We start from the raw sequence: 22,088 nt of genomic DNA, 5'->3' as shown, positions 1-22,088 counted from the left end.
CCACTCATGTCTCCCACCACCCCCACCCCCCAGCAGTGCAGGGGCAGCAGGCAGTCAGGCAGCAGCAGGTGGGAGCGTGCTCGGGCTCTGGGGGGATGTAGTTCGGCCTTCCGGGCAGGAGCGTGGTATTCCGTGTGCGTACGCGTGGCCAGCTTGGTACGGAGTGATTTGGCACGTGAAAATCCTGCACGTCAGCGTGAAAACTGAGGAAAGGCCCTCAGCGCGTAAGCGCGTCTGTGACGTGACCCGCACAGGTGTTTCCCACACAGCACGTGATGACAGAGCACACGTGGAAAGACTGCACGTCAGAGTGTAATCGCGTGTGATTGGTGGAAATGGCCCTACACGCAGAAGTGACAAAGCATGTAATTGGTGGAAATGGCCCTAGCGCGTACACGCCGCGTAAGTGACGCTGGACGTGTGGGCCTGTATAAAAGGTACGTGTAGAACACGTTTTCCTTGTACGTGCTTTTCGTGGAGAGCGAGTGGGTGAATTCTGTACTTCTTGTCGTTTCACACGCGATTTACTTCACGGCGTTTCAAGTTCGTATTCCCTGTTACCTCTGACAGCTTTTTCTCTTTTTTCTCTTTTACTGGTTTACCTGGGCCTGTTCCCTCAAACAGTGTTCCCTTCTACTGTTGTCCTGTCTCCTCAGACAGCGTACAAATCTTCTTTTGGCGGGGGTGTTGCCAACCAAACGTGCTCCTTTTACACGCTCGTTTACCAGGCAGACGGTGAGTCACGCACAAATCTAACATCTGTGCTTGCCCCGTGTGTAGCCTACCCCTTCAGAGGTCATTCTAGGCTGTGTGTGACACGCATACGTTCATTCTTGTGTTACTGGGTGCCACAGCGTAGTGCAGGTTTTTCTTTCTGCACACGTGGTCTAGGAGGGGTTGCGTGCACGTCATCTCCCTTTTTTGGGCCTCCTGTGCGTTGCGTGACCCGTCATCTTTCCCCAGGGGTTACAATCAGCCTTGCTAGAGCACTAGGGTACAATTACCATCTGGTACCCAACCCCTTTGACCCCCAATTGCCCAGGACAATAGTCAACATCCACTCCCATACGCACATTAACATCAGTGCCATGGCTGGGAGGCGAGGATTCCGTAAGGGTGGCAAAGGTGGAAGAGCCACAAGTGGTGGCCGTGGTGGATCCGGTAGGGGACGTGGTCGTAACTTGCAGGGTGAGCCTGTCCCCCCATGTGTGGAGGACCAGTCACGGGCACCCATAATCCTCCCCCCCTCCCGTTGAGGCTGATGTGGCTGACACCATCCATGCTCAGCCCTTGTTGGACCAGCCCATTGTGGCACCAGACCTGGCTGACTCCATGGCTGACTTCCAGGTCAGCAGGGCTACGACACGTGCGCTGGTGCACGTTGATGCCATCATGCCACGTGGATCTGGGGCAGCAAGGTCATCTGCTGCACCAAGGAGGCAGGGCGGAGAGGCTGCAGGGGCAGCTGCGGCTCCATCCACCCCAGCCCTCACACACCCAGCCAGGACAGTGTCGGTCCTAGTCCATGCTGCTGACATTCCCCCTGACACCATCACACTAGAGCCAATGCCTGCACCAACTCCCATGCTGAGTGTGCAATCCCACACTCCTGATACAGAGTCCACCAGGGCTCCTGCCCCTAGTGTCCAGAGCGGCGCAGGACACTCAGGATCACCACCACCTTCCAAGCGGAAGAGGAAGAGTGCTCGTCCGGCACAGGCTGATGCCCCAGACACGGCTACACAGTCCGGCCCGTCCAGGAAGCCCAGCTTCACGGATGACGAACTGAATGCACTTGTCGAGTATGTGTCCGGACATGACAACGAGATGGTCATTGTTGCAGGATCCAAGACCACACCTGCACAACGCCAGGCACACTGGCAGACCGTTGCGGACATCGTAAGTGCCCTTGGAATCGTGAGGCGCACAGCCAATGATTGCTATAAGCGCTGGAATGACCTAAAGCGCAGGGCAAAGAGTAAGCTGGCCTCAAGTCATGCCGCAACTCTAGTGACTGGAGGTGGGTCTCCAGTAGTAGACATGGAACTCACTCCACATGAGTCAGTCGCTGGGACCTACGTCACGGAGGAACAGATCCAAGGCGTGGGAGATCTGGCTGATTACGAGGCATTGTCCGGTGAGTGCACATGCATGTGTGTGTCATCCATGTGCATGGTGTGTGTGTGAGGGCTTCTGTTTGTGTGCCAGGTGAGAGTGTGTGCGCCTGAGTCGTATGGGTCAGCCATGTGCTTCATGCAATACTTCCTGCGCAGCTGCATTTGGCCATAGCAGTATCCCTTCTGCCAACAGTAGACATCTAGCCCAACTGCACGCCAGTTGCCCTTGAAGTGTCACCTTGCCACAACATTGTTGCTTATTTTTCACTGTTCATTCAGTCAGATTGTTTGCATTCTCCCACTTTTACTAGCCATGTCTCTGTCCACTAGTCACATGTCTGACATGGCAATGGTGAAGTGGATTGACTTTGTTACCTGGATATCATTTGTACACACATGTCCCTGTGCAATTGGACCATTTCAGACTGGCAACTCCAGGTGAAAAATCTGACCTGTTAGAATTAGAAAAGCAATTACATGCGGGAACTGGACTGAATGAATAGGTGCTGCCCTCCTCTCCATCTTCACTCAATAGCAATGGTACATGCCATCTGTGTGATGGCATGTGTGTTTCACCTGGCAATCACAGGCCAATGTGTGATGCCACTGCCAGGCAGCATGCAGAAAATGTGTTCATTTTCCATCTTGGTGTCATCAGTGTGTGCCATTTGCCTGCACTTCATACGCAGTGAGGGTGCATGCATGGGAGGGTTTTAGTCATGTGGGACATGTGTCAATCAAGTACTGGTTCTCTTGCTTCTCAGCCCTCATTGTGTGCCATGGTGCTAATGCCTGTTTCCATTTCTTTGTTTTCATGTCTTTGCAGGGGAAGACGCACCTGATCCTGCTGGGGTTGTGGAGATGGTGCAGACCCAGGAGGGGTCCGAGGGCCGACCAACCACCAGTGAGGGACGTGGTGTGGTGGTGGGGGAGAACCCACAAGTGCTGCAGGTCGTGCTCTCAAGGGGTGTCTCTGGCTGCACCTCCCCCGAGCTGTACTCAGGTGTTGATTCGGATGAGACCTACGTGCCGTCGCAGGTGAGTGTTCCAGGGAGGGATTCTGTTCTGTCTCACCCACCTGCACCAGGGTCAGAACCCTCCATGGGGTTGTCAGTGTTGGCAGCTACGCCTTCGGTGGTTACGGATGCAGGGTCACACTCCGCGACATCTGATCCTGTTCCTGGGCCAGCAGATCAGAGGGGGAATGCAGTCCTGCAGCCTCAGGCAGTGCCGGCACAGCAAGGCGCAGTTCGCCTTGCCCCAGACAGGTGTGGTGCCCGCCGACGTGGTGGCCGTACGCCACCCGGCAATACCGCATGGGAGCAATCCATTTACGGTATGGCAACCCAACAGGCTGCATCATCCGAGATGATGGCTCAGGCCATGGATAGGGTGGCCACTTCCATTGTCCCCCCAGAAAGGCTGATGGAGCGACTAGAGCAGGCAACCGACTCCATCTGCCAGTCACACAGGGAGGACATGTTGGGGTCCAACAGGGACAGGCGGGCGGCACTGGCGACTCTGCAGGAGGCCATCTCCATTGAGTCCCAGGGCCACAGGGAAGCCCTGAGGCAGGAGCTCCTTCACCTCAGGACGACTCTTGTTGAGCTTGAGGCTTCAACACACCAAAGGACAGAACAGCAGCTGGAGCGTCTCACCCGTACGCTCTCAGCTGAGATGCAGGCAACGAGGGCGGAGGTCCGGGCATCCCGTGAGTTGTTGCACGGGGACCTCCGCACACTCATCCTCCAGAACCAGACCTACCACACCCGCATGCTTGCAGCCATGGAGGAGCAGACTAGGGCCTTGCGTGGGCTGCCTCCCATAGAACAACCACCTCCGGATGCAGCTGCACAGGGTGATAATAGCGACAGCAGTGATACTCCCACAACAGGGTAGCCGTGTGGGCCATGAGCCCATGGAGGTGTTTTATTTTCCCAGGATCCACGCAGGTGGGTTCTGGTGTGCATCCTGTCCTCGGACCTCCTGGGTGGCCTCCCCAAACCCCCCGGGCCCATCAATGGCCATTTTTGATTGTTTCTTATTTTTATTTTTATTGTTATTTCTTTTATTCCCTATTTTTTTGGGACGATTTGTTGGCTTCCGTGGTTCCTGTGGGCATACACTGCATTGTGGCTGGGCACATGCAGGCTTGTAATGTATTTGGATCAGATGCTTGGGTTTGAGTCACACACACCCCTCCTGCTTCCCGTTTCCATGGGCTTGCAAAGGGTGTGCCCAAGTGACAGTGAATTACACAGTGACGTTGGACTCCCATGAGCTGTGTGGGCAGTCTGTAGTCAATACTGTGTATACATTCCTAGTGCATATTGCTGTTGTGTTGTACACTGCATGTTGCATTGATGTGTAACTCATCTTCTGTGTCTACCTCCCAATTTGCAGGTCCCTTCCTCATGTCTACACAAGGACCTCTAGTCTGGAGATGGGGTCCATGTTGGCAGCAGTGCACCTACAACTCTACATGGCGCCAACACTGCACAGTTGGTAGTGGTGGGAGTGCAGGCATTTCCAGGTGGTGAGACTAGTAATATGTAACATTTGTGATGTCATGTTAATGGTACTACGTGCTCAAGTATGTTGTTGGTCCGGCATTGCTGTGAGCATTTCAGGTGTTGCAGGTTTCTAATAGGGACACTGTACAAAGTGAGACTAGTGTCATGTTGTGGGGATTACTTTGTTTACCTGCAATTAGCATGACATGGCACGGTGTGTCGTGTGGCGGTGCTGGGGTTGGGTTGGCTGACATGGCACTGTCCTCTTGTTGCATTTTGCAAGTGGGTAATCATTTTAGCTGCTTGAATGTGTAACTTCACAAAACTGCATTGGTGGTGTCTGTGTGGGTAGGGATGCACACATTGTGACACTTCCAGGTGAACAATCTCAGGCTGATATGGTATTCACGGTTCATTCTCCAGACATTCAGGATCAGTGTCAGGTTGAGTCATCATTGATTGTCAGATGGAATGTACCAGGGCAGTGTGCACTCCACAGGGGTGTGATTTCTCGTGAAGTAATTAGCCACTAGCTGTGTACGGACTGCCTCCCCCCGTGCCCTTTCCCCTCCCATGCGCAGCGGCTGTGCATGTGGTTGGGGATGTGGGGCCACCACCATGTCGACGGCCAGGCCCCGGCGTGTTGCAACGTTGTGCAGGACACATGCTGCCACTATGATCCTGCACACTACTGGGGGAGCGTATAACAGCTGCCCGCCAGAACGGTCAAGGGAGCGAAAGCGTGACTTTAGCACTCCGAATGTGCGCTCCACTATGCCCCGGGTCGTAATGTGGGCTGTGTTATATCTTACCTCGGGTGGCGTGGTGGGGTTCCGAATTGGCGTCATCATGTGGGGGCTGAGAGGGTAGGCACTGTCCCCTGTGGAGGTGGTGATTGGTATCATTGGTGGGGTTGTGACCTTGCTCAGTATCCAACATGCATGCATGTGCAGTGGCATACATACTCACCAAGCAGCCATGTATCGCCATGCCGCCCAGCTACTAGGTCCCGGCTTAGGGTGGACATTCGGTAAATGAAGCTGTCGTGGGTGGAGCCGGGATAGTTGGCATATACTGAGGTGATGATTCCCTTGGCATTACATGCTACCTGCACGTTGATGGAATGCCAGTGCTTGCGGTTCCTATAGATGTGCTCAGATGCCCTGGGGGGACGTAGAGCCACATGGGTGCAGTCGATGGCACCTAGCACTTTGGGGAATCGTGCCACAGCGTAAAAATCCAGGGCGGCAGCATGCCTTTCTGCAGGTGTTCTGGGCAGGTATATGTGCCTGCGGACTGATGGGCGTGCAGTCATGATGTTCAAGACCTGGTGTAGGCAGCGTGACTGGCTGGCCTGTGACACCCCACCCACTATGGCACTTGTCCGCTGAAATGATCCAGTGGCTAAGAAGTGCAGTACATTGAGGACCTTCTCCAGGGGGCTGAGTGCTTGGGAGCACAGGGTGGGTGATGTGCGGTCATCCTCCCACTCACTCACCAGGTCCAGTATAATGTGTGGTGGAAACCTGTACCTCCCATACACCTGGTCATCAGGCATCCCGAAAAGGCTGGTTCTGGGTGTGAATATTCTGGCCCTGACTATCCTCCTCCTCCTCCTTTGGTAGCCCACTGCCACTGCTGCTAGGAACGGTATGTTCATCCTGGCGTCTGAGCTTGTTATTGTTAAAGTGTGCAAATTTATGCTTTGCGCGTGTTCTAGGCGAGCGTGTGACCCACGCATCCCTGGAATCCAGTTCCCAGTCCAATAGCGTGTGGAAATTCACACGCACCACGGGATACAGCGTGTGACCCGCGCACCCCTGGAATCCAGTTCCCAGTCCAATAGCGTGTGGAAATTCACACGCACCACGGGATACAGCGTGTGACCCGCGCACCCCTGGAATCCAGTTCCCAGTCCAATAGCGTGTGGAAATTCACACGCACCACGGGATACAGGTTCGCTGACGTACTTGCGTGTGTAAGTGCCCGCGCACCCATTAAATACACGTACATAGGCCAATCGCGTGTACGCGCACTTTTGTCCAATTACACGCGATGACACTCTGACGTGCAGTATTTCCACGTGTGCCCCGTCATCACGTGCTGAGTGGGGAACACCCGTGCGGGTCACGTCACAGACGCGCTTACCCGCTGAGGGACTCTGGTCCAATAGAATCGCGTATGCGTGCTGACGCGCTTACGCGCTAAGGGCCTTTCCTCGGATTTCACGCTGACGTGCAGGATTTTCACGTGCCAAATCACTCCGTATCAAGCTGGCCACGCGAAAACACACGGAAGACCACGCTCCTGCCCAGAAGGCCGAGTTACTGCCCCCCATTCCCCCGAGCAGCCTCCCACGTGCCATCTGCTGCTGCCTGCCTGCTGCCACCATGCCCTGCCATTTGGTGCCTGCACATCAGCCATCTGCAGGGGTCCAGTTGCTGTGTCCACCCCTGCTGGAACTGAAGACTCCCGACTGGGATTACATCGCTCCACAGCCCAGCCCCAGGACCCAGTTGCCCACCCACACCTGCCTCTGGGGTTGCCATGTCGGGCACTTCCACATCTGGCACCAGTGGCAACCCCAGGCCAGAGGGGCAGAGGGGCACCAGCTTCACTGCCACCGAAGTTGGTGTCCTGGTGGAGCATGTCCTGGGGCAGTATGATGCCCTCTTTGGATCGTCCCGCGCCAGCAAGGAAGGACGGCAGAGGATCTGGGCAGACTGTGTGGTTGCCATCAACGCGGGGGGGGGTGGCAACCCGCGACGTCCTGAAGATCAAGAAGCGCTGGGAGGACTTGAGGTCCAGGACCCTTGTGAAGGCCCGGCGCCTCGTGGAGGGGGGCCGGGGCCGCATGAGTTCCATCCAGATGAGGGTCCTGGAACGCGTACGCCCAGCGCTCCACGCCCAGATCCTTGAGAGGGAGGCCCATCTGGAGTTGAGCGGTAAGTGTCCAAGCATTACTGTGTGAGACAGGGCATGTTGCGGTGTGCTGGTTCTATGATACTTGCCTGTATGTGTGCCATAGGCCATGTATGCATGTATGTGTGCAGGGACATCATGGTAATGCATGTGCGACCAGTGATGTGTGACCCACATGGTTGTTGCATGTGTGCCGCATGGGGAGCCCTATGCAGATTTTGAACATGAGAGCATGCCAGTCTCTGTACCTGGACATGGGTGGGGGTGAGGGATGGGTGCTGATGCCAGGTACATATATGGTAGCCATGTCTGTGTGCCTGACCTGCCTGTCTGTGACTTGTGCATGCCATGGATGCATGACACATGTGTGTGACAATGCACAGATTCAGTGAAGCAGCCAAATTACCCTTGTATCCGCTGTGTTTGGTGTGTTTGGGGCCAGATGGATGTGACTGAGGTGAAGTGTGTGCATGTGATAGGCATGAGCCATGATGCATGTGAGTTACATATCATTGAATGTTTCAAGAGTCCATTGGACATGCATGGAAATGTCCATGGCATGCACCATGCCTGTTACTGTGTGTGTTTTGCCTGGACTGACCCATGTGTTGTGGAGGGACATGATGGAAGTGTACTTTGACAGTGGTGCTCATCTGCTATTGCTTCCTGTCTAGGGGACCATTGTACAGTGCCCTGATGCTTGTGTTCTTTGTCTCCCTCTACGCAGCGGCTAGTGAAGAAGAGGGCGGAGACGGCGCTGTGGAGCAAGGCGGCGGGGATGCCCCCACGGCTGCAGCGGAAGGGGTGGGTGAGCCCCCACAGGGGCCTGCTACGGTGGGAGACGGTGAGGAGCCATCCAGGTTGGTGGTTTGCACAGAGGAGGAGGAGGCCGCCACTGGGGCACACATGGGGCCTGGTGGGGGCATCCCTGCTGGTGCAAGTGGTGCAGTCCAGGGCCAGGGGCAGGAGGCAGCACAGGTCACCGTGGAGGGGCCTGTGCATGTCGCTGTCCCTGACCCTGTGAGTGCACCACCATGCACCAGCAGGGATGCCCCGTCCCAGGCCCGTCCGCAGGTAGAGGGGATGTCCATGTCACCTGACTCCCCTCCACCTGCGGACGTGGGAACCCCTGGCCGTGCGGAGAAGGTCCTGATTGGGGTCGCGATGCGCACGGCTGTGATTCGTGATGCCGTGCGTGCTTCCCGGGAGGAGCACGCACGTCATCACGAAGTGCACCGTGCCGACGTGGCCCAATTGGGATCGGCCATGTTCGGGGGTTTCCTGCATGTGTTGGCCAATGTGGCGGCCCTCTCCTCCTCTGTGCAGGCTATCCACCAGTCGTTCTCCTTGCCGTCTTCCAGCCCAGATGCCACCAGGGCCCCCTGTGGACCTGCCCCGACCAATGCAGCCAGCTCGGTGGGGATCCCATCCCTGCCACAGTTGGGAGTCGGAGGTCCAGCAGGGGTGGACAACACAGCAACTGGACCCCAGCAGATGGAAGATGTGACAGCATCATCAGGCAGGGCACGTGCACGACGGCGTCGGTGGTTTCCATCAGCCTGGATGCCGTCGTGCTGGCAGAGGCAGTGGCGTCGGAGGCAGCAGCGGGCTCGACGTGGGAGGCATCATGGCTCGGGGCCATCAAGATCAGAGGGGCAGGCATCGGCCGGAGGGCAGGGCAACCCTGGGATGGTGGGGTCTTCCGTGTGGGAGCAGTTGGTCCAGCGGATAGGTGCGGAGCGGCAGCGGGCGGAAGAGGAGCGGCTCGCCATGGTCAGGGCGGAGTTCTCCATGCGTCGGGCGTTGAGGTGGGCTGAGTGCCTCGAGGAAGCTCGCAGGGAGTTTGAGCTGGACATGGGGTTATCCCTGCGAGACCTCGGGGCCAGGACAGAGTCCCGCCTCCAGGACATCGACATGGAGTTCGATGATGCCCTGGCCAGCAACATCAACAAGTGAGCCGCAGGACTTGCCCGCTGCCTTTGTATATAGTTATATAGTTAGTTAGTGTTAGGTTTCCTTTATTTGTTTTTATTATTTTGGACCGCTCGGACAATGGCCACTTTTTTGTATATATTTTTTTCATTAGGTAGTAGTAGGTTTCCTTTATGGTGTTGGGCTCATGGACCCTGGTACATTCCTGTATTTAGTTTGTTTTTTGAAGGAACATTTTCTTTTTTTCATTATTGTGTTCACCATGTTCAAATGGTTTTTCATTCTTTTGCTTCTACTTCATATTGCTTTGGTCAACATTTGTTTTTGTATTCCTTTTTCGTTTTTTGATTTTTACTTTTGTTCTCCAACATGGACCATTTATTTTGTTATCCACATAGTTGTATGTTTGATTTGTTTACTTATTTTTAATCTTTAATACATTTTTAATTTTTAGTTCCACTTGTGTTATTTTGTCTTTGGTTTCATACATGTCATGATATGGGTTTTGACATTCACTTGCAGCCATTGTGTATGTGTGTGTGACGGACATGTGTTCATTTACATACTTGCCATTGGGGTTGTGTCATGTAATTGCATTCACTATGTGGGTGGATGCAATCCTTGCCTGGGTGTTTGTGCTGGGTATGCTGCCCATTACTGCCATGATTGTGTATCGTCAGGACCTGGGGGCAGGGGGACATGGGTGGGGGCCTGGTGGAGGGTGCCCCTGCACTGCTGGGGGGTGGGGGTGGTGGGAGACATGAGTGGGGGCCTGGTGGAGGGTGCCCCTGGTGGCGGGGGGGTGGGGGTGATAGGGGACATGGGTGGGGGCCTGGTGGAGGGTGCCCCTGCACTGCTGGGGGGTGGGGGTGATAGGGGACATGGGTGGGGGCCTGGTGGAGGGTGCCCCTGCACTGCTGGGGGGTGGGGGTGGTAGGGGACATGGGTGGGGGCCTGGTGGAGGGTGCCCCTGCACTGCTGGGGGGTGGGGGTGATAGGGGACATGGGTGGGGGCCTGGTGGAGGGTGCCCCTGCACTGCTGGGGAGTGGGGGTGATAGGGGACATGGGTGGGGGCCTGGTGGAGGGTGCCCCTGGTGGCGGGGGGGTGGGGGTGATAGGGGACATGGGTGGGGGCCTGGTGGAGGGTGCCCCTGCACTGCTGGGGGGTGGGGGTGATAGGGGACATGGGTGGGGGCCTGGTGGAGGGTGCCCCTGGTGGCGGGGGGGTGGGGGTGATAGGGGACATGGGTGGGGGCCTGGTGGAGGGTGCCCCTGCACTGCTGGGGGGTGGGGGTGATAGGGGACATGGGTGGGGGCCTGGTGGAGGGTGCCCCTGGTGGCGGGGGGGTGGGGGTGATAGGGGACATGGGTGGGGGCCTGGTGGAGGGTGCCCCTGCACTGCTGGGGGGTGGGGGTGATAGGGGACATGGGTGGGGGCCTGGTGGAGGGTGCCCCTGGTGGCTGGGGGGTGGGGGTGGTGGGAGACATGAGTGGGGGCCTGGTGGAGGGTGCCCCTGCACTGCTGGTGGGTGGTGGGAGACATGAGTGGGGGCCTGGTGGAGGGTGCCCCTGGTGACTGGGGGGGTGGGGGTGGTGGGAGACATGAGTGGGGGCCTGGTGGAGGGTGCCCCTGGTGGCGGGGGGGTGGGGTGATAGGGGACATGAGTGGGTGGCTGGTGGAGGCTGCCCCTGCACTGCTGGGGGGTGGGGGTGGTGGGAGACATGGGTGGGGGCCTGGTGGAGGCTGCCCCTGCACTGCTGGGGGGTGGGGGTGGTGGGAGACATGAGTGGGGGCCTGGTGGAGGCTGCCCCTGGTGACTGGGGGGGTGGGGGTGGTGGGAGACATGAGTGGGGGCCTGGTGGAGGGTGCCCCTGGATGGTGGGGGGTGGGGGTGGTGGGAGACATGAGCAGGTGTGCAGGGTAGTCCCCTGTTTTGTGGGCTGCCTGCAGGGGCCGTGGAGGGTGTACAGGGAACACCTGTGAGGACCCACCCAGCCTAATCGCGTGTGTAACTTCCCACGCACCCCTGAAATACACGTACCCTGCTGAAATCGCGTGTAAAACTTCCCGCGCATCCCTGAAATGCATGCGCCCAGGCTATTCGCGTGTGGAACTTCCCGCGCACCCCTGAAATACACGCGCCCAGGCTATTCGCGTGTGGAACTTCCCGCGCACCCCTGAAATACACGCGCCCAGGCTATTCGCGTGTGGAACTTCCCGCACACCCCTGAAATACACGTACCCTGCTGCAATCGCGTGTGGGACTTCCCGCGCACCCCTGAAATACACGTACCCTGATGGAATCGCGTGTGGAACTTCCCGCGCACCCCTGAAATACACCTACCCTGATGGAATCGCGTGTGGAACTTCCCGCGCACCCCTGAAATACACGCGCCCAGTATATTCGCGTGTGGAACTTCCCGCGCACCCCTGAAATACACGTCCCCTGGCTAATCGCGTGAAAAACTTCACGCGAACCCCTGAAATACACGTAGCCCGCTCCCCCAGGCCCGATCGCGTGAAAAACTTCACGCGAACCCCTGAAATACACGTAGCACGCTCCCCCAGGCCCGATCGCGTGAGAAACTTCACGCGAACCCCTGTAATACACGTAGCCCGCTCCCCCAGGCCCGATCGCGTGAAAAACTTCACGCGAACCCCTGTAATACACGTAGCCCGCTCCCCCAGGCCCGATCGCGTGAAAAACTTCACGCGAACCCCTGAAATACACGTAGCCCGCTCCCCCAGGCCCGATCGCATGAATAACTTCACGCGAACCCCTGAAATACACGTAGCCCGCTCCCCCAACCCCTGAAATACACGTAGCCCGCTCCCCCAGGCCCGATCGCGTGAAGTTGTACCCTGCTGAAATCGCGTGTGAGACTTCCCGCGCACCCCGGTATACACGCACACGTATTTTTTGTCAGCGGGTGTCCGTGTTTGTGGGTACCCCTTTGCACGTCATTTGTCCTGGAGGGCCACAGTATAGGACATTCATCATGGCAGTATATAGGTGCTATTTGTTGGCGCACCTTTTGGCGCACATTTCTTACAGCCGCAGAGACGCTACCGCCTGCTTTCTTGTGGCGGTCGTGTTTGTGCCTGTGCGCTTGTTTGAGCGTGCGCTTTTTTGCCCTATTCTATTCCATGAATATGTGTTGTAGGCGAGCGTGTGGGCGTTCCGCGCACTTGTGCCCTGTACTTCCCCCGTGACGCCCACGTTTTTGCAAGTTGTTCCCCATTCCGAGTGTTACGCCCGTGTTCTGCCTACTTTTGTTGCGTGCGCCGCGCTATGTGCGAATTTCGCTGTGGCCTGTGCGATTTTCGCTGTGACCTGGCGCACGCTGTTAGATGGCCTGTGCGCCAACGTGCGCGGCGCACTTTTTTATCGCACATCCGCTGGTATTCTCGCGCACGGCCTTCCATGAATCGACGTGCGCTGCTTTTCGTGCGATTTTCGCACTTGCACTGCGATTTTCGCTATTCCACTGCGATTCGCACGTTTTTGCCCACTTGCGCCGCGCTAATTATTCCATGAATCGGCCTCTTAGTTGTTTACGTTGGGTTTTGTCCTGGCACAGGGCCCCTCGATGCTTAAAGGAAGTAAATACACTAGTCAATTGCACTTGTCCGAAATTGAAAAGCCCATTAGACATCTAAACTTTTATAAGCACAATCAAAACTCCAGTAGATTGTGTTCCACAGGCCAAACCCCAATGACTAACAATGAGACTTCGATGCTGTAACTAAAACATTCCTTGAATCAAGGATGATTTCACTTGTGAGCTGGAACACTTGTGGTTCTTTCCATCTATTTGGCATAAGTGCTAAAGTAATTGCAGCCTTTGATATAATAGCACTGCAGGAAACATGGTGCATTGAACAACCAGTATGGAATCAATATCAAGTTATCTTGGAGCCTGCTAAATCAAATACCAAAGGCCGACCATCATCCGGTCTATTGGTAGCGGTTGCCAGTAGTAAGGGTTTTGAAATATCACCATGTGCTGCTCCAAATTTTTATCTACAGATGGTAAAAATTAAATATCAAGGAGGTATGATTGCTTTACTTAACATATATCGAAATCCACTAGCTATTTCTGATGCTAGATGTTTTGGTGATCTAGTTCAGTTGTTGAACATCTCTTCGCAATCTCCTGATAGTACTAATACCATCTTAGTTGGAGACTTGAATTTACAGTGCTTATCGCAAAGTGAAATAAGAAATAAACCCACTTGCGAAAGGTGGCTCACTCTCGTGAGGGAACGACAACTACTGATGCTCAATGCCTCTCTTGAGAGTGACATTCCGGCTAAGAGCACATGGCGACGTGTCATCTGTGAATCCATCATTGATTATATTAACACAGATAGACATACTTTTAGTTGTGCCACATCATTTGAGATTATTTTGCAGGACCACAGCGACCATGATTTGTTATCCCTACAGTGGTCCTGAGATAGTCACTCCAAAAGTCAAGCTAAATGGTTATCGGGCGACCTTGACCATTAACAATTCAAGAACTCGTTTTCGATGGAATGAGCAATCCTTGACAGCTTTCAACAGCATTCAAAGCTACGTTGCAGTTTTACTGGTCGTCGCTATTATCAGCCCAAGCATGTCTTTGATCTGGATGTGCAAGCAAGAAAAGCACAAGTACGTAAGCAGAGGAAATTAGCACTTCTTCTACCTCCAGTTGAACGATATAAAATTATTCAATCTCTAAAATGTAAATATAATAATTGGTTGCATTCGCATAAAGTATGCGTACATCAATGCAATGGCGAAACTATGCTGAGAGCGATGCACTCTAAAAATACTGTGCAGATCTGGACTTTCTTGAATGTAGACATACATGCAAAGCAATTGCCGATACAAATTAATGGAGTTTTGGAGCATGAATGGGTTGCATACTGGTCTAGGATGTATGCCCTACCTCCCCACTCAATTACTGGAGATTAGTGAAGGTAATACCAGCTTCTCAGAATTGCAATTTTGGAGGAAGATGTCCGACACTATATCACCAAGTCCAGTAGTTCTAGGGCCCTTGGTCCTGACGGAATGAACAATATGATGTTCAAGCAAAATCCCCAGTTATGGGCGCGGATTCTCTTTAATATCTTGCAAAAGATCCTGAAGTCCAATATAATTCCTGACTCGTGGCGCCGTTCAGTGATTGTGCCCATATTCAAGAAGGGTGATCGGTCCTGTCCTGCTAATTACAGACCGATCGCCCTTCTTGATGCTGCGGGGAACATTTTATTCAGGTTTGTTTTGAGGGATCTAAATGGATGGGCCATTCAGAATTGCCAACTGATCCTTTTCAAACAGGTTTTACTGCGGGCATGGGCACTGCCATCAATCTGCTGACCATTAAATCCATTAATTCTCATCATGCCTCTATGAAACAGCCTCTATACCTTTTTTTGTAGACTTGCAGGCAACGTTTAACTCTGTGTCAAGAGAGCTGCTAATTGCTAAACTCGTCCACGCTGGCTGCCCCCTGTACACTGTAAGTTTAATTAAGGCCCTACATACAAACACGAAAATTCAGGTCAGACTGAATTTAGAGGGAAGTTTGTCGTCTCTTATTGACACGAGAAGAGGGCTGAGGCAGGGTTGTATTCTTGCCTCAGCCCTCTTTAACTTCTTCATTTCTGACATCCAAGATGCCTTTGAGAACATATTGTCAGATGCCCCGATGCTGATGACCAAAGCTATACCTGCATTATTGTATGCAGATGATTTGGTTTTAATTTCAAAAACGCCAGAGGGCTTGCAACGTTTGTTGGATGCTTGTCATTGTATGTTCAGAACAACTTGCTTACCATCAATCTTGATAAAACCAAAGCGATGATCCTTAAGGGAAGCAATAGGCGTTCTATAGCAAGATCTAAATTGATGTTACAGAACAAAATACTAGAATGTATTCATCAGTATACGTACTTGGGTGCGGTTATATTGGCCATGAGGATAACAAAGTGTATTTGGCATGTTTAGAAGCGAAATTAAGTATGGCCAGTTCTCAAGCTGCTATTATTCAGAATAATTATGGGAAGTTTTCCCAGTCACCGGCCCTTACATTTTACCAACAGAAGGTTACGCCAGTACTTTTATATGGCTCTGAGACAAAAAACATCATTGCAGAAGTTGCTTGGTCTAAGTTAGAGAGTACATTTTAGAGGAAATTACTGAAATGGCCTCCTTGTGTTCCCGTTGTTTGGATCCGGTATGAGCTAGGCTTGATATCTCTAGATGCTAGATATTTGTGGCAAATGATTGCTTTATTTATAAAGTGTATCATGGCTATGGATTCAACATTGTTAATAGGCATTTTGTCTAAGCATGTTTTGGAGTTTAAGGGTCCGTTTGTACGAAGAAGGAGAGTTATGGTAATTGAAGCATTAGCTGATGCTGATGTTTCCTTTGCTGATCTCATATAAAATCCAACTAGGGTGAAAATCAAATGTTTCAAAGAGATTGGATCAAGACAAGAGAAAAATTTTAGAGAGAACTCTGTCAGCTACAAAAAATATAGTGTTGTCGAACCATATCTACTAAAATCTCCCTCCACCTAGCACAGAACAGGCTTTCTGCGTTTAAAGTTTAACATTTGGCCAACAAAAGATATACAGGCCAGACGAAAAATGATTCCACATTTAGACAATGTGTGTCGTTTTTGTCAATCTGCAGGTCAGGCTGAAACCCTACGACATCTGTTGGTTGATTGTGATATGTTAAGCTCTAGTTGCATCCAGTATTTAAAAACTGCTGTACGAGATACAAAGATTTGTCTCCGACTCTGTTATGGCAATTAATAGTCTGTGGAAATATCATCCCACTGAGACTTGGTGTAATGAGATTTCTACATGCTCTTAAAATAGACGGAAGTAAAATAAATTATTAAATGATGGCCTTGCATGTCTATGCATTGTGTCATCAGAGCAGTCATCATGGGGAATATTGTGGAATGATGCTTTTTAAAATGAGGCCAGTGCTGATACTTGTTAAAAAACAAGAAAAGTTGAAATGGCATATTAAGCCTGACCAACTGATTTTTTGTATTGTTGAGAAGCCTTTTTAAATTTTCCTTTTCTTTTTCTTTTCTTTGATGATATAGTTGTTTTTTAAGCAGAAAACATTTTTTGGTTGCTTTTAAAAATGTGATCTTTTAGTTTTTAAAATCTTTTTTTATTGTGCTAATATTGTAAAGTTGATGTAAGTCAGCTAAATCAATTAAAAAAACATGTTTCTTGCCAACTGTGCTCAACTGAAAGTGGAGCAGGTGAGACCCTTCATTCTAATCGCATTGCAAATTCTTCCATCTGGAGGTATTGTACCACAGCACCATACTCTGGGTCAGTGCCTGGAGTCAACTTGTGGTTGAAATTCAGTTGCTATCTTTAGGAACATCAATTGGTGTGTGCTAAAATTCTATAAATTGTGCCCAGGGTTGAACTAAGCCATAAAATCCCTCCAGGATCCAATGAAAGTAGCCCTCAATCACACATTATAATTTATTACTGTCCCCAGTGTTTTTGATAATATATGTTGCAAACAATGCAGTCATGTTTTCTTAGTAACATTGGTAAAATCGAATATAGTTACTTGTGAAACTGGCCCACTCTGCCCAAAATAGTGGTGCATTCTGTCAAAAAAACGCCCATCAAAATCATGGGCTGGCACTTAGGGCATTGCCTCATAGGCCAGTCCGAACATGGTTGTGTACCCCATGCCAGACCTAATGGGTTCTCAATTCGTGTTCTTTAAATAATCACTGGTATAAAAGTGAATGTAAGTGTGTAGATATTGATGTATTTTATTTGCTGCATTGTGAAACGACTTCAAACGTAAACGTTTAGTTTAACGGTCCCTAGAATTTCACCTCCGAATTGTCATGCACAACGTGTTTGAACATATGTAAATGTTAGGCCCACGGATCATGTCGGTAGCAGGGTTCGTCTCTCAATTAAAAAGTATATTGTTTTTGTCCCTTAATTAAAATGAGTATTTTTTCTTTTAGATAAACGAATTGGTGGATGCTCGGGATGCCACCATGGGTGCCTGGTTTGAAGCTCACATAGTAAACGTAACCCGTCCAAGAGGGCATAAGAATGGACGTCCTGCATCGTGTGGGGACTCGGACAAAAGGACTAATGGCAACTTGAACCAGAACTGTTATGGAGAGGACTTAAATAATGCGGACACTGCCCCGTCCACTTCTAATTCAGACTGCGTAGACTGGGACGAGAACGCCGTTTATCATATCAAATATGACGAGTAAGTGCACGAAAGTCTTATTCTGAGGACGCCTACATGTTTTTGTATGGCTCAAACAACGACCAACAACAGCGTTGTTTTTGTGTAAGTGAAGGAAGATGATTGTTTCCCGAAACTAGAAGTCTTAAAATGGCTGCCCAGGTAAGAACACAAATGAAGCAAGTCTCATGGTGTCCAATGGAATGTGATGACTAGCCTGCAAGTGCTCGGAAGCCTGGCCTACCTACACGTGAGTCACAAAGTAGGCTTGGACAGACTGGCAGTCCTTTAATGTGATCCAAGCTAAACAAAACGAGTGCGCTAGATTTATATTTCTGTGAAACTGATTGCATGCACTGCCCTGTAAACATGTCTGAAAGAGTGAGTTTGCAGACACGTCCAGAATATTATGCGGACTGTGGGGTATTTTGTCCGAATTTCTGAAGGAGCATGGCATCAATGGTGCCTTGTGGTGATCACTTTGGAAAAATAAGACATGCAAGTTATTTTTATGATACTCAAACGAATGAACATCAGTATTTTTACCGAATTTCTAGAACGTGTAAAATAGTTCAGTTGTCAATAGTGTATTTTTATCCCAGTAACATTTAAAATTGGTTAAAATGTCTAGAAGGCGAGTGTAGTATCTTCTCTGAAGATAGTGTGTGGTGGTGGTGGTGAGGGTATTATATGTGATAAACTACAGTCATGCTCGGTTAAGGAAGCGTGAAGGTGTTGTGTGTCGCAGTAAGGGTTCCACAAGTGGGGATCATATGTGATTCCAGGGGTGACAGCTGTTGTGTGAATTTAAAGGCTGTTTATTGATCAATACTTAGAGACTTTGTTGTGGAGGTAATTTCACTGTCAACGAGACACTTCGGGGCATCCTCGGACAAGCAGTGGTTTAGGAGGCTGTTTTTTTTTGCTTTATAATGAAGTTGTTGAGCTAGTTGCTGGTGTTTCCTCTGGTCATGGCACAGAAACAATGTGGACAGACTAAGCTCTGCATAGCCGTGAGAGGTTTAAACACGAATTGTGTGGTACAAAAAGATCTGTTGTACGATAATCATTTTCACAGGGCCATTTCACATTTCCACCGGAGTCATTTTTTCACTGTTTTCCACCAGCATTTTAGCATCAGTATACCACCAGGCAAAGTTGCACCCAAAATTAAAGTTATATACTGCTTACTTAATAAAAAACGATGCTTTCCAATTCTGTTGCATACCCTTTGCGATCATATCTGTGGCACTGTTTTCTTGCAACACATCATGTTTCAAAATAGCCATTGTTTCCAAAATGATGCTCTTATGGGACCCCAAGTGAACTTCAACTTCCAGCTTGCCCTTCTAACCTAGTGCTATTCGGCTACGTAACCAGTTTAAAATGTGTATTCCCCATGCACACACTAGATGCTGATTTAACCACTCACACAGCACACCCCACTAATAGCATTCGCCTTAAAGATAACTAGTTCACCTGGGCATCGCTTCTACTAGTACTCTTATGTAATATGTGAATGCCCTTTTATGTTGTTACTGCAACCTTCCGCTGTCTGATGCACCATACGATGCACTGTTATAAAAGTTAGTGTTATCGTATCCTGATAACCACAAGGTTGACACAGTGAAATACTTGCCTGAAAATTGCAACCAATTACTTGTATGCGGTCCCTAAGCACACTGCAACCAGCTTTCATCTGCTCCAGTTAGTGCAGCAATATTTGACTACTTGCCAGATGAAACACTATTTCAACACTCACCAAGCACTAGCTGAATTAACCATTCACAAATTGCATCCTAAACACGCACATCGCATATGCCTCAAGAGATAATGGTAATTTCTGTAATGCATTGAGTCTGGGGTAATGCTGTCTTGTTCCCCAAGCCACAGCTTGCAATGGCAATCAGTTGCATGACTCCCCTTACCGTACTGTCATTTTCCTGCTCACTAGTTTTTTGCACCATTTCAAATCCTTTAACACGTCCAACAATTCTTACTGAATTAACCATCAGTGTCGGGGGCTTGAGGGCAGAGACGTGCCTACAAAGTTGAGGGGAGAAAAGAAGTCCGGCAGACTAGAAAGGATCGGCAATAACCACAGATAGGAAACAAAGGCAGTGAACAGATAGGAGCAGGGTGTACAAGCAAGACAAGCACGTTAGGTTCCCACATGGGGTACAGGCATAATGGGGGAAGAGTTTCCTTCAGGGTCATGGGAAACTCTAGCCTTCTGAGCTGGTTACTATTACAGGGCCCCACTCTGAATGCTTGTGGAAGGGAGTCGCAGTAGTGGGTGTCTGTCTGGACCAAAAGACACGAACAAGCTCCAGCAGGAACCAGCACACTGTTAGCAATATGGCACAAGGTACAATACTGAAACGCCATAAAGGAAATGGGTAGAGATTGCCTGCTGGGAATCCCAGCAGCCAAACTCTGTACAAAGGAATTGCACAAGTGAGGAAACGCACCATAACAGAAATATCCAGGGAAAGAACAGGAAGTCAAAGTGAGAATGGAGAGAAGGAGCACAAGCAAAGGGACTGGAATCCGAGCACAAGGGTACAGGAGACTGCAACGGCCAACTGGAAACTAAAGACTGAATCAAGGAACAGCAGACTGAACTTTAGACCCAGAACAAGAAAACTCAAGACCAAAACTCTGCACTAGGAAAACAAGGATTGAACTGCACACTGATAACAAGGAATGCAAGGAAATATAACTCTGGACTGAAATATGTCACGACCCTCACCCAAAACCCCCTCTGGCAAACCCATTGGCCAGGTGGAGTCAGGACTCGGGCCTCTAGAGTCTGGCATCCTCTTCAAAAGCCCTCATGGGGCCAGTCCTGGCGCCCATGGCGCCAGGCTCATACACCATGGAAAACAATGTGCTTGGGAACTACTTTATTGTATTGTCAGCCAACATGGAGGCATCCACATAGCTTGGTTCCTAAGAACCAAGCTATGCGGTCTAGTGTTTTGGGTGTGGTAGCCTAGGGACCACTTTACCTGGACTATTTTGTTGGGGCTATTTAAACCACACCCGAGCAAGACAACACGCTTCGCGTTACTTTGCAGCTTGCAACGTGACGCTCACCGTGTCCAGCTATTCCCTCGAACCTCGGGAGAAGCAGAGCCTGCAAGGAGACAAAAGGAACATCATTAGCAGTAGCATCTTACCTGCAGTCTTCATCTTTAAACACTCGCAGCTACTGAGAACAGCTTCCTCGAATCTGCACGCCTCCCGGACAGAACGACCTGAAAGAGGAAGATCGAGGCAACATTAAAGAAAGCAGTAGAGACATTTGCAAATTACGAACTGCTCAAAAGGCTTACCTGGCTGGTCGCCTCTTGGCTGGCACCACTCCGGACCTTCCACTCGCGCTGAAGAACACCGCGACCTAGAAGGAAGGAAAACACAGGTTAGCAAAGGCAAGACTTCGCAGCGCTGCGCATAGGGCTTACCGCATCATAGCGCTCTTAATGCGCCATAATTTACCAGCGAGGCTCAACCACGCCAGTTCGCCGCGCTGAAGCTCTGCATACCGAAGGGAGAAAAAAAGAGACATTTTAAACAAAGAAAGGCATGCAGGATAGCAACAAAACTAAAGAACAGCAATAAGACCTACCTGAACAATATCAAACGGGCCGGCGCCAGTGAAGTAACTGGACCGCACTCGCCCATGAAAGACAACACGCCCCTGCAAAGAAGGCAGGAAGGAGAGCACGCCTAATTCAACCACAAGGTGAGGAGAGGGCACCAGAGGGACTGAAATCATACAGGGGTGAAGGGAGGATACTTACCCCAGTCGGTCAGTCTTGAACACAGTCCTCCTGTATTTTCAGGCAGAACCTTCCCCACAGACCACATCAGGGCAAAGCTGAGAAGCATACCAGCGAGTAACCCGGTTGGTGGCGTCCCTGTGGATACCAGGTGAGCGTAACAAAATAACAAGTACAGGACTGCAGACAGATAACAAGGAAACTCAGTCTAGGAAGCTAAAGCCAGGTAACATATCATGGGTACAGGAACTGCAGGCAGGGAACAGGAGGAGTGGTGGTAGAGAGCAAGGGGCTGCAGACAGGGAACAGAGGACTCGAAGCAGGCGAGAAGAGCTGCAGGGCTGGAAACACAGGGGTGCAGGACAGAAGGCAGGAGAGTGCAGAGTAGCAGGGCTGCATGGCAGGGAGCAAAGGACACTGGAACAGGAGCAGGTTCTGGAAACCGCAGCAACAGGACACAGTAGAAATTCAAGGAGGACAGCAAAAGCTGCTGGGAGCAAACCTGGTGCAAGAGCCCTGTGCCCCTACAGGCAGCTGCTTAAATACTGCACTGCCCA

At 51.1% G+C, this 22,088-nt stretch overlaps 1 protein-coding gene across 2 annotated transcripts in view; it reads left to right on the top strand.

The window, feature by feature from the left end:
- The window catches only part of UHRF2 (ubiquitin like with PHD and ring finger domains 2), a 1,897,232-nt gene that overhangs the window by 278,763 nt on the left and 1,596,381 nt on the right, over positions 1 to 22,088 (top strand). For both annotated transcript variants that reach the window (XM_069625927.1, XM_069625926.1), the window contains exon 3: positions 17,511 to 17,767. In XM_069625927.1, coding sequence (XP_069482028.1) covers positions 17,511 to 17,767 — 257 coding nt within the window. The remainder of the gene's footprint in view (positions 1 to 17,510; positions 17,768 to 22,088) is intronic.

Source organism: Ambystoma mexicanum, chromosome 6p (assembly GCF_040938575.1).
Source record: "Ambystoma mexicanum isolate Mex_15411 chromosome 6p, UKY_AmexF1_1, whole genome shotgun sequence".
Lineage (NCBI taxonomy): Eukaryota > Metazoa > Chordata > Amphibia > Caudata > Ambystomatidae > Ambystoma > Ambystoma mexicanum.
Note: the sequence above shows the minus strand (reverse complement) of the source record. Positions and strands in the feature narration are given on the sequence as shown.